Raw genomic sequence first — 12,694 nt, 5'->3', positions numbered from 1 at the left:
TGTGCTGAATGAAATGCTTGGGTAAAAACCCAGTACTTATAGGAATACACCAATTGTATTTGACCAGTGTCTTTACTAGTAGAAGCTTCATACAGACACAAGTAATATAATACTGACAGAGTTGACTGATTACAAGAGCATGTACTTCTTACTCAGGAAAAAACAGGAACTCAACAGGGGGGCAATGGGATGTCAAGTATAAATTCCCTTCCTGGGGCATCATCTTTCAACAGGATGTTTTTTTCTTAGAAAACTGCAGAATGTTACTTTGCAGACAGCAGCACACAGACAGCCTCAGCCAGGGCATAGCAGCCCTTCGTTGTCCTACAGAAGTGAAGCCAATCTGTTCTGATTATCTGTCGATAATAAGTAGTTAAATAAGTGCCTGACCAGCAATTGGTGAACTCTGGGCCCTTCTGAAGAAAAATGGTTTCATTTCCTGCAGACTTTCAGAGTCTTCTTTGTCTGAGAATAGCATTGAGAGTTGGAGGAGGAGGTGCCTAAATGTGGACTCTGTACTGAATAAGTAGTTTCCTACCCAGTTGGGAAAGTCTAGGAAGCTGTGTGGTGGTAAAAAGGAGCCTGTGTTCCCTGTTGAGACTGGGTGGGAAAATCCAGTCTCAGAAGTTGCTTAAACTACATGGGTCCTTCCAGGGAGCCTGAGATACTGAACCAATTCTCATCCATGTTTCCTTCCCTTCCTTCTTGTCAACTGGCCTGCTTCAGTGACGTCATTCTCAGAGATTCAATTATGTCAAAGAGTCTTATTTATGAAAACAAACATAGTGGATGTCATAGAAGTTAAGCCACCTGCTTAGAGACCAACCCAGCCTTCCTTTCTTTCCAGGTACTCTTCTCTGATGGTCTATAAACTACCCAGAGAAGATGTGCAACCTTTATCACAGGCCTTCTTCAAATTAGAGACAGGTAAGTGACTAACAGAGGTCAGATTCTGAGATCAAATACTTCCAGAATTTAAAAGAAGCCCACAGTAGTGAAAAATTGGATCAGAGCATTCTGGGCTAAATCCGGGCATTCAGAGTTCCCTTTGAAATACAGAAGCAGAAAACTAAAGAGGTAAACTGTACATATGCATGGCAAGGTTTGTTGTTTTCATTTTTGTTTAATTTTATCTTTTTACTTTGCACATAAGAAAATACAAAAAAATTAGATGAAATTCACCATACTTTGAGGGTTACATTATGTTAGATTTAAAATCAGTTTCACTTTAGAGATAGCACTAGAAGTGTATAATTTTTAAGTCAGTTGTATTTTATTGGCTCAGGACTATAATGACCTATAAACTCTTTTATAAGTATCAATAATCTGGTATCCATTGGTGGGCTTCAGTGTAACTTAGAGCACACTGTGTTCACCCTTTGATCTGAGCATTGTATTGTCCATCTTTTGGCTTTCATGGTCTGCTTGTTTGACTTATTCCAGGAGCTCTTTATTTTTACTGCTCAATGTCACCTTCTCTTGCCTGTCATCTGCCCTACTAAGGAAGAGCTAGTCACCCACCACCTGTCCCATAGATATCTTCTGGTTTCTGATGGCTACATCCAAAGCTGTCTTGATGTATCTTCCTGCCATTGTCTAAATTCAGCACCTAAACTTTTTGGGAAATGGAATCCTTCTTGGCATTTCTAATATGAACATCACTGTCGTGATGCTTTTGGGATTGTATGTGGGGCCATCTTTCCACTTAAAACCTACATGCCATTTGTCATGACTTAAACCGTCCAAGTTGGTTAAACAGTTTTCCATGCTGTGTTAACATTTTAGATAGTTTTTTACGTTATCTCCATGTCTTTCTTTTCTCTTTTCCAAATCTCTGCCCCTCACAACCTACTTTTGTGCCAAGTCTACTGAATCAATGACTTTTTTGCTACTCAGGGAATCAAAAAGCCTAGGGATGTCCTAGGCATCATTGTATCTCATGATGCAGAGCTTCAGAGCCTGTATAGCATGCAAATGTAGTGCTGGCTATTTCTCTGATGATTCAAAGCAAATGTTATATATATTTCAGTTATGCAATGTGCTCAGAAAAAAAATCGTGTGTCATTTCATTTAGTGGCTCTCTGTAGTTTGCTGCTATTTATGGTATATCATGACTTAGTACACATACAAGACTTGACATACAAGAGTCCTGATATATAGTTTTTCTTACACAGTTAAACAGAGCTTTGACCTGGAGGAGTACAGTCTTTCACAGTCCACCCTGGAGCAGGTAGGTCAATTTCAGGGACTTTTGTTCAGAAACGTTAAATGCATGATCTTTGGATTCAGACAAGAGAAGAATCTTGTGACTTCAGTTTCACTGAAAACATGGAGTTGTTCTTGGAATGTGCTTCCATGCCCCTTCTAGGTATGATAGGTAGGAGTCAGTTTATTTCAGATAAGTCATCAAATTTGCTATTGTTATTTGTTTATGTACTTCTATAGAAAAATTTTTTTTGTCATGTACAGCAAGTCAGTCACAGGCAGTTTGTCCTTGTGCATGGACACTGACTTTTCTTAACTATCAGAGTATAAATTGTCTGATGCTCTGAATAAAGTTGGTTATTACATGAAAAAAGAAGTATTGTGATATCTCTCTCTGCCTGTCTCTCTCTGTCTCTCTGTCTCTCCTTGTCTCTGTGTCTCTCTGTATTTCTCTGTCTGTCTCCCCTCTCCCCTCCTTCCCTCTCCCCTTTCCCCTCTCCCCTCTCCCCTCCTCCCTTCTCCCTTCTTCCCTCCTCCCTTCTCCCTTCTTCCCTCCTCCCTTCTCCCTTCTTCCCTCCTCCCTTCTCCCCTCTTCCCTCCTTCCTTCTCCCCTCTTCCCTCCTCCCTTCTCCACTCTTCCCTCCTCCCTTCTCTCCTCTCCCCTCTCCCCTCCTCCCCTCTCCCCTCTCCCCTCTCCCCTCCTCTCCTCTCCCCTCCTCCCCTCTCCCATTCTCCATTTTCCCCTTTCCCCTCCTCCCCTCTCCCCTCCTTCCCTCTCCCCTCCTCCCCTCTCCCATTCTCCATTTTCCCCTTTCCCCTCCTCCCCTCTCCCCTCCTTCCCTCTCCCCTCCTCTCCTCTCCCCCTCCCTTTTCCCCTCTCTCCTCCTCCCCTCTCCCCTCTCCCCTCTCTCCTCTCCCCTCTCCCTTCTCCCCTGTCCCCTGTCCCCTCTCTCCTCTCCCCTCTCCCTTCTCCCCTGTCCCCTCTCCCCTCTCTTTCTCTCCCTCTCCCCTCAGGTCTTCCTCGAACTCTCCAAGGAACAAGAGCTGGATGGTTTTCAAGAGGAACTTGATCCCTCAATGAAGTGGAAGCTCCTCCCACAGGAAGAGGCTTAACACTGAAATTTTTAGCTATGGCTGTTTTTTTCTTCTCTAGTTGCTCAAAGCAATTTTGTCTTCAATGCCACATCAATTGTTGATGAGCAAGCCATTTGACCATGGAGATAGAAGGTGCTGATTACACCATGAATATACAGCTCTTCTGAATGGGATGAAGATCATGAATAAAGCCTTTGAGCTAGCTCACTCTCTACAACTTTTCTTTGTAGTATAGTCATTTTAAAACACATTAATTGTATGGATTCTTGACTTCAACTGTTTGTTTAAAGGTTTGTTGCAACTGAAGTTGTGACCTTTCAGTACATGTATGTTTCAGCATCCTTCCCTCAGAACCCTTCATGACCCTTTATGTGCTTCTACTTTCCATATTTGGTTTTGTATGTATTTCTACATATAAGAGAAAGCATATACTCCACAAGTTTGTGTCTGGCTTAGTTTGTTCAACCTGGTGCCCTCCAATTCCATGTATTTTCCTTCAGATGACAGGATTCCCTTCTTTGTCACAGGTTAGTGGTACTTCATTGTGTGTAGATATTAACTTTCTTTAGATCTTCCTTTGTTGATGGATTTCTAGACTGATTCTTTATCTTGCATGTTGTGAATAGTATCATAATAAACATGAATGTGTATGCAATTCTTTTTGATGTTACTCACCTATTTTCTGTATACATTCAAGCCTGGAAGAAGTGGATCCTATCACAGGTATGCTTTTGGATTGGGGAGGGTTTCTACCCGATTTGTCAAGTGGCTATATTATAAACATACATTTCCACTAGTCTTATATTATCATGCTTTTTCTCTAAATTTTCATCAGCAACTTTTAAAAGTTTAACAATAGCTATTCTAACTAGGATGAAATAGACTCTCATTATAGCTTTGGTTTTAAGGTTTTTATCTCCCATGAGGCAAGAGTTGATTTTTAAAATGTATTTATTAGCCACTTGTGGTTCTTCTTTTGAGAAAAGGCTATGCAATTTCTTTACCCATTTGACTGGATTATTGATAAGTTAGACGTATTTTCTACTCCTTTCTGTACTGAAATATTAATCTTAGAACAGATGAAGAGCTAGTGAATGTTTTCTTCCACTCTGTGGGTTGTCTCTTTGTTTCTGTGACTGATTGTTTTGCTTAAAACCCTACACTGTTTGGTTTTTGTCAACTTGACACAAACCTAGTCACATCTGGGAAGAAGAAATACTAATTGAGAAAAATGATTTCATAAGATCAGCTTGTATATAACTCCATGGAATTTTCTTGATTAATATTAATGTGGGAGAGCCAAGCTACCTGGAAACAGGTTCTGCCTGGAAAGGTGGTCTTTGACAGCATTAGTAAAAAGCAAGATATGAGAAACCAAGAAGCAAGCAGCATTCTTCGATGGCTTCTGCTTTACTTCCTGCCTTCAGGTTCCTGCTTTGATTCCCTGCTCTGGTGTCTCTCAGTGATGGACTGTGACCAAAGAGCTATAAAATGGAATAAACCCATTCCTCCACATGTTACACTTGGTCATGATGTTTACCTCTGTGTAGGAAACTGGTACCCTATTTGTGGGATATTATTGGGGACAGAATAGACCATGCTGTTTGGGGGAGGATTGTGGGAGGAGTTTAGAACTTTGAGCCAGACAATCCATTGATTTTATAGGCTGTTACGGGAACATGTTATGATAAATTATTAAAACAGTGTTTCTCAACCTGTGAGTCATCACACTTCCCCAGGGATTGCATATCCAATATCACTTACATTATGATTCATAACAATAGCAAAATTATAGTTATGGAAGTAGTAATGAAAATAATGATATGGTTTAAGGTCACCACAGCATGAGAAACTGTATTAAAGGGTCACAGTAGCAAGAAGGTTAAGAACCACTGCTGACACCTTTGAGCTAGGCCAAGTTCTCTGTTAAGCCAATGGCTTCATGGTCTTATCATCTTCATACAAAAACAAAAACAAACAAACAAACAAACAAGCAAGCAAAAAGTTCTCCTACAAAAAAAAAAGTTCTCCTAGGTTTTCTTATTATAAGTTTGGGGGTTTTACTCTCAGAACACTGAGCAATTTAAAAAAATCCTGTTTTGGAACAAATTAGTGAATTAGTATAAAAAATGGTCAGTATGAAATAGTGTAGTGTAGATGTCGCAATAACAGTTTAGTGTGTAGTTCATGGCTCTTTGCATGTTTATAAGACACGACCCCAGTGGTGTCTTACACAATAATCTGTAAATCATTTCTCTGAAGAAAAAAGGGAAAAATTGAAAGGAAAAAAAAAGCCCTCAACAAAGTAGGGCTCAGTAAAACCTTTGACAAAGCAAATGTGGCAGCTGTCTGGAAGTGAAGTAAAGAGTTCTTTCAAAGATGACAGCCTCAGTTATGGAAGAAACAGTCTTTTCTTTGAGCGACCTGACAGAGAAGCTTAAAATCAGAACAAAACTATAGGCATGACTTCTTACTGAGCAGCAAAGCCTCGTCCTAGAGCTTGTGAGTGCATTTCAACCAGCAATACAGAAACCATCTCAGAATTCTGAATTGGTAATGATCCCAGAGATTTAACTGCATTTCTTTGTTTTCTGGGTTAAAAATTGATGGGTTGCATTGTGTAATCTTGGAGTCTCCATGGAATATTATCTGAAGTCACAAGTAATTTTTGTTGACTTGTATTTTTCAAAGTGCAGTGACACGCAAAATCTATTTTTTGTTTTTTTTCTAGCTATGAAAATGAAATAGAATTTTCTAAATATTAGCTGAACAGTGGCTTACACTTCCCTCCTTACTAATATCTTTCTATTAAATTTGTGACTTGTTTAACAAACGTCTTTTATGGTTATGTTTTATGGTTAGTTTTGGTTTTGAATCACCTATACATAGCTGAATGCTGTTCTGAGCCATATTTCCCAAGACCCATAATGTTAGCATTTCTTCTATGCCTCCGAACCCCGCCGCAACCCACCCCCGCACCCCAGCACCATATCACACCTCTGCCAACTTATCCCTGGCTTCTATTTCTTTTTTATAAAACACAACAGATAATGCTGAACACATTTTAAAGATGGAGCCTATTGCCTAACACTGCTGAGATCAGGAACGGACAAAGTGGACAGGATGGAAGATTTGATACAGAAAAAAAATCAAGATATTGCTTTCTATGCTGATATCTAATTAGATTACCTCCCTCAACACTGTAGAATAAGTCCAGAGCTCAGAGCCCTGAGTTCTTTATGTATTACCTTTAAAAGAATGATATTTTATTTTTTATTTTTGAAATCTGCCAATTTCTTTTGGGGGAGGGCCCAGAAAAGTTACAAATTTGGATTCCCTCAGTAAACACAGATTTTTCTGACACTATAATTAGTTGAATGAGTAGGGTTGGCAATCTCTCTGCTCTGGGAACTGGCTGGAAGTCAAGAAAAAAGAGATTTGTTCAAGAGTGGTCACGTGAATACAGTACTCAGCAGGCCAAGAAAATTACAACCACAATCTTCCTCCAAAAGCAGTCAGACTGACTGGGAATGCTCAAAACAAGCAAACAGAATGAGACCAATACAGACATGATAGAGTCTGGAGAGAAGTAGAAGCCATTTTCTTGGAGTGAGGAAACCAAGTCTCAACACACTCTCTTCAGACATTTCAAATGTAAGTTCATTTTGCTTCTGTTTTGTTTGTATTATGTTATTATAAGTGAGATTTCATTTACTCAATGACAAATATTTAGGGAAAAATTATTATTTTTTATGCAGTGAGCTTTAGTGTTTTGGGGTTTATTTTTGTGTGGTCTACAGGGGAAGGAGTGGGTGGCTTTAAAGGCACTGCCATAATTTCTCATTTTAAGCAAAGATGTGGGAATGTGCCCATAATGTGTTAGTAATCGTGAGAAATGTAAGCAGGTCTTCTGGAAGCATTTCCTGTGTGGATCTGAATGTGACTCTGCTGCCAAGCTGCAGTTATACACACAAGTGTATGAATTGTACAGTAATTTGCAGGCATTTCCAGTACACTGTCTCTCTAATCCTGAGAATTTTTTTAGGATGACATTTAGAGAAATGCTTTTATATCTCAGCCCGTCATTCTCAGACTTACAGGTTGTTGTGTTTTTTAACGTAAGATACTTTCCTGCACATTTTCATTTCTGGGTATGATGTATTGAATCATATTGAGGCCTGTGCCACTTCACTACAGTGATATTGTTTCAAATGTCACATCCTTTACTGTCAGCAGGAGTTTGTAGTAAACAGGGTTTTGTTGATTGGCACAGAGTCAATAACATTCACTCATGCTGAAGCAAAGCCTTCACTTTTATTTGTACGTGGGCTGACAAGGATCTAGGAACCAGTGAAGGAAGCAAAAGCAAGCAAGAGGGATGTTTCACCAAGCTTATTTATGCCACATGGATGACTTACAGTGAAACTCTGAGATTGGGAGTTAGTCTCAGTTCTGGCTACAAAGGGCTGTGGCTGCTTCCGTGGCTGGTTCAAGTTGTTTTATCTCTCTAAGAATGTTCATGTTGCCTACAGCAATTCTTGGGGCTCCTGGACACCCTGACTTAAAACATTCACTTTTGTGTGTGTGTGAATACTGCAACCCTCTCTCCATTTGTCAGTCCACAGGCTTTCTGATATCTTGTCTCCATCCTTTTGTACAAAGACTTGCCTCTAAACCTTACTTTATAGCCATGTGTTGTTTTCTTTTCTGGAAATATGCTGTGAGTGGCTACAGTGCTCCTGCACAATGGGACTGTCCCCTGGACTCTTGACCTGAATTTTTATCCTGGGAAACAGGCAGCTCTCTGTTTGAACCTGTCTCATGGATGGAATGAAAGGATGATGCAGGGAAACTTCTATTCTCTATCTATATGGTAATATCCTGTCACAACCTGGTGGACCAGTTTTAGGCAATATATTGGTAAAAAACAAAAAAGATTAATTCTACTAACTATTAGAGTATAAAACCAGTTGACACAGACCAGCACAGAACACCACAATGGAATCAGTGACCCTGCCAAGCCTCCCAGAAAAGTGATTTCTCCCAAAGTAACTTGATTGTGTAATTTGGTCTAAGCAAGCCCTTCCCTTCCACAGTTTAGTCTTAATGGACTTAATGAAGAGTTACTCTGTTTTGTTTTCTTTTATGTGTAGCTTCCAGAAAGGTTGGAAAAACTGGAGTCATGTGTGATTTGTTGGTTGGGGTCTGGAGATGTATTCAACTATGCTATGAAACTTCTCTTTCTAGGAAAAGTTCTGCTACAGTAAACTATCTGAATCCCCACATTGTGACAATTAATTTCATGTATCTGCTTGGCTGAACTGAGGGACCTGAGCTGTTTGATTAATGCTCATTTAGATATTGCTTTTAAAGTATTTTTAAATGCAATTAACATTTAAATCAGAGGAGTTTAAGGTTTTTTTTTATTAATGTTTTGAGGTGGGGTGGGTTGTTGAAAGGGATGCTCATGTGTATCGTGATACATGAGTGGAGGTCAGAAATAGCTTGAGGGAATCAGCTCTTTCCTTCCAATGTGTGAGTTCTAAGAACCACACTAAGATCGTTAAGCTTGGTCAGCAAGTTGACATTGAGCCAACTTGTAGATTTATCAATATATTATACATCTGTAAGAAAAACATTCATTAATGAGAGTGACCTTGACTCAACCACAAAAATCTGTAGGCCTTGCAAATACAGTCTGAGGTTCGCCAAAGGATATGAAATTCTCTTCAGCTTTAAAATGCAGATGCTCCAACTGGGTTTTCCTCTTTGCTGTCTCATAGCCTCTAATCAAGGCTGTGACAATTCATAAGCCCATTGGTGTCCCACTTGCCTGCCCTATCCGTCATGAAATCAACATATCACACAGTCCAGGAACCAGTTCCAGAAAGTACATGGATTATTGTTCTCTGTCTCCTCACATCTCTCCCTCTCTCACATTAAAAAAAAAATCTTTATTTTGCCTGATGTTGATATAGTTGCGGTCTATTTTTTTGTGTTTTTCTGAAGAGCCTGGGTGAACACATTAGCCAAATTCTGAAATGTCTCCTTTTAACCCCCCTCCCCCCAGGCTTGGTGAACACATTGCTACAAGTGATAAATGCTGAGACTGATGTGCAGTTTCTTTTGGAGAGGGGCTGCTCTGCTCCTGCACTCTCTTTCTTGACTGCTCATGCACAGATCAAAGACTTCCAGGGCTAGCCTCAATCTATTTGTGTCTATAACGACCTACTCCTCACCAAAATCATGTATTCATCCACAAACTCTATGGTATCCATGCACATCACACACACATGGACACACACACAGACAGACAAACAGACAGACAGAGAGACACAGACACACAGACACACACAGACACACACACACACACACACACATACCATATACTACATATATGTCCTATTCTTGTTTACTACTCTCCCAAGGACAGGATGACTAGACCTGCCAAATACTGCTCCTACACTTAGGAGCCCTTCCATCAAAATCCCCATGGCACCTTTCAATACATCTAGCTCAACTTTAGCTGGTTATCTGCCAGGAGCCAGCCCTGGCTTGGGGGAGAATCTTTATTCTTCTTGTCAGTTCTTTGAGGCAGCAGAGGGGGAAGAGCATTGGGGGTGGGGGGTTTAAGACTTTGTCTTATGAAATTGAAGGGTAAGACTTTGTATTACCAGATATTTAGGGTTGCTGTATAATAAAAGTTTAATTATCTAAGTTACTATCCTACAGTTAGCTTACCTGTCTTCTGTGATCCTCTGATGCCAGAAACTACAGTTTCTTGCACTTATCACCTCATCCTAAAAACAGCAAAGGATTAAGTAAATAGCCTTTGTACTATCTGAGCAGGAACTGCTGGGCCTTAACTTACACCTGCTAGTCTGAGGTTGTAGGAAGAAAAGACACTTAAGAGAAGTTATTATAGAGTTTATTACTAAGTGGAAAAAGTTTCCTATGAAAACTATCTAAGGGGAAAAGAAGAAAGATCCTAAGCAGAGAAAGGGAAAAGTTCTACTCTCTCTGGGGAAAGGGAAAAAATTCTATTCTATCTCTCTATTCTATCTGCCTCTCATCTCTTTTTCCTCAGTACTTATACGTGAGCACATGTTACAAAGTTCATTGCAAGTTCACATCAAAAATCAAATCATAAATTGAAACAGAAGTTTACAACAGGAAATATTCACATGCATATCCATTATTAGTAATTATCTGGCTAAACATCCTTCACCTGTCTAGATCCACAGGTTCACTGAAGGTTTAAAACTATAACTAAGTTATTAGGGAAGTTTTGTATAGATAAACCCAGTTAATATTTTATCTTCTGCCCTAGCACCTATAATAAATCCTTAATTCCATTTAAATGACCTTTAGTTAATTGTTTTACAACCTCTTGGAATGTGTGCTGAGTAGGAGAAAGTCTAGTTACTATTTACGAGCAATTAACTGGTGATACTTCGAGACGGGAAGAGTTCTCATTGCAGTTTTGACTATCACAAAGGGACCTAATAGCAGTCCCACTACAAAAGAGCTTGATAATCATTGATATAATTTTAGGAATTCTTATAGCATCATCATTATGACTTAAGAAGTCATCTATATGTCTTCACAGCATCACTACAACACAGTATATCTTCGTGCATCTGCAGAGATCTGCTTCAAAAGGTCTGGCATTACTTAGTGATTGTTATATTTGTTTAATAGTAATAGAAAAGCATATTAATAGCAGGAATCTTTCATAAATGCGTCCCTTACAGCATTGCTGAATAAGGCCTCAATTGACACACATTATATAATAATCCATGGCACACCATTTCAGGATGATCACCTGCTAGTTATTATCTTGTCCTAATATGGCTCCTGACAGTTATCAGCATTACAAAGAGTCTTATTCTCCCAAGTAAGTCCTCAGCACAAACTACCATTCTATTTTTCAGGGGAAGAATGTTTTATTTTCTCTCTGAAGACCACTACCTAAATAGAAAATCCAATATGTAGAGTTATGCTAAAAAAATGTTAAACGTTGCTATGGACACTTCTCACATTCTTCACTTCTTAATTGACTGGGAACCAGGTATACCATGGATAATAGTACCCTCTTCAGATGTCTAGCATGAAATTATTAGGCATGGTTCCTACCATAATCAGCATCCCTTATCAGAGAAAAGTATACGGAAAGTTATGGTATCTCATCTAGCTCATCCTCCATGATGCGTGTACCCTCTACCTTGCTATGAATATAAATCTTAAAACACTGAGCTTCATTGATCCCCATTCCCAGCTTCCCCGCCCAATGAAACACACTTTTACATAGTGTACCTACCCCATTGCAATGACAGCTACTTCCTTTATAATCCATTTCAATTTGATTTCCCTGACATGATTCATAACAGGAAGTTGAAAAACTTAAGTCAAAACTTAGGAGTTTTATACCCAGCTGAAGAGTACTTGAATTTCAGTCTCAAGGCTAATTTTATCACTGCCTCAAGTATCCACTCAAACACAGTGTGGCTTTCCCTTGGTATCTTTGAAACAAATTAATATCATACTCAGTTCAAAAAATGTACAATAACATGTCTACTTTCAGGTAGTATAAAGACAGGACAAAATATCCTTGCAAGAAGAAAAAGGACTAAGAAGATTGAAGGTCCTCACTCAGTACTTTCAATTCTTGTAGACATATTCTCCAATATTTGCACAGGGCACCACTACTGTTCATAACACTGTTGTCCTTATCATGTGAGAAAGGAAACTTTTCCGAGCCAAAATCCTGGTATGTTTACTATTTCAGCAATTCAATGTTTTAACAGATTAAGTTTTCCTCCCAGGAAAAGGGAAATATGGTGGCCTACACACATCGAATTAATATACCCACTACATTGTACAAGAGATGTTGATTTATAAGTTATATATAAAGGACATCATCCAAGCCTAGATTCATGCCCTGCCCCATGTGTTTGAATGGCTATGTATTGTACAAATTAGAATGTTCATGTATTTATAATGTATGTCATTTAAGGAAACACACTGTTGAAGGAGTGAGAAGAGGAGATGGGTAAGAAATAGAAGAGATGCCCAGTTGATAAACTATGAATTCCAGAATCCAAACTCTTCCTCTGGAATAAAGGGCAACCAGGCTCTGACATCTGCAGAAAATTTCCTCTTAAGATCCTAGTATTTGTTGACTCTTCTCTTTTTTTCTTATTAAACAGACCAAGATGGTTAAGAGAGAGATAAGTGTGTGCCAACAGACGTGGGCCTTATTGTGCAAGAATCTTCTCAGGAAAAAGAGACTGAAGAGAGACACATTTTTGGTATGACTCAGGATCTGCCCTGCTTCCTGTGTGTGATGGTGCAGTATGTTTCCTCTGTGCACGGCCTGAGGACCTCCCTGGGA

The 12,694-nt window shown here is 39.4% G+C and overlaps 2 protein-coding genes across 2 annotated transcripts in view; both read left to right on the top strand.

Annotated features, from left to right (window-relative positions):
• The window catches only part of LOC114615558 (ATP-binding cassette sub-family A member 8-A-like), a 136,190-nt gene that overhangs the window by 58,359 nt on the left and 65,137 nt on the right, over positions 1–12,694 (top strand). The window contains exons 37-38 of the mRNA XM_028761241.1: positions 848–927; positions 2,175–2,230. Of these exons, the coding sequence (XP_028617074.1) occupies positions 848–927; positions 2,175–2,230 (136 nt within the window). The remainder of the gene's footprint in view (positions 1–847; positions 928–2,174; positions 2,231–12,694) is intronic.
• The window catches only part of LOC114615559 (ATP-binding cassette sub-family A member 8-A-like), a 61,828-nt gene continuing 55,776 nt past the window's right edge, over positions 6,643–12,694 (top strand). The window contains exons 1-2 of the mRNA XM_028761243.1: positions 6,643–6,954; positions 12,510–12,611. Coding sequence (XP_028617076.1) covers positions 12,516–12,611 — 96 coding nt within the window. The 5' untranslated portion in view covers positions 6,643–6,954; positions 12,510–12,515. The remainder of the gene's footprint in view (positions 6,955–12,509; positions 12,612–12,694) is intronic.

The sequence above is a fragment of the Grammomys surdaster genome, unplaced genomic scaffold (assembly GCF_004785775.1).
Source record: "Grammomys surdaster isolate TR1022 unplaced genomic scaffold, NIH_TR_1.0 126906, whole genome shotgun sequence".
Taxonomy (NCBI): domain Eukaryota; kingdom Metazoa; phylum Chordata; class Mammalia; order Rodentia; family Muridae; genus Grammomys; species Grammomys surdaster.
Note: the sequence above shows the minus strand (reverse complement) of the source record. Positions and strands in the feature narration are given on the sequence as shown.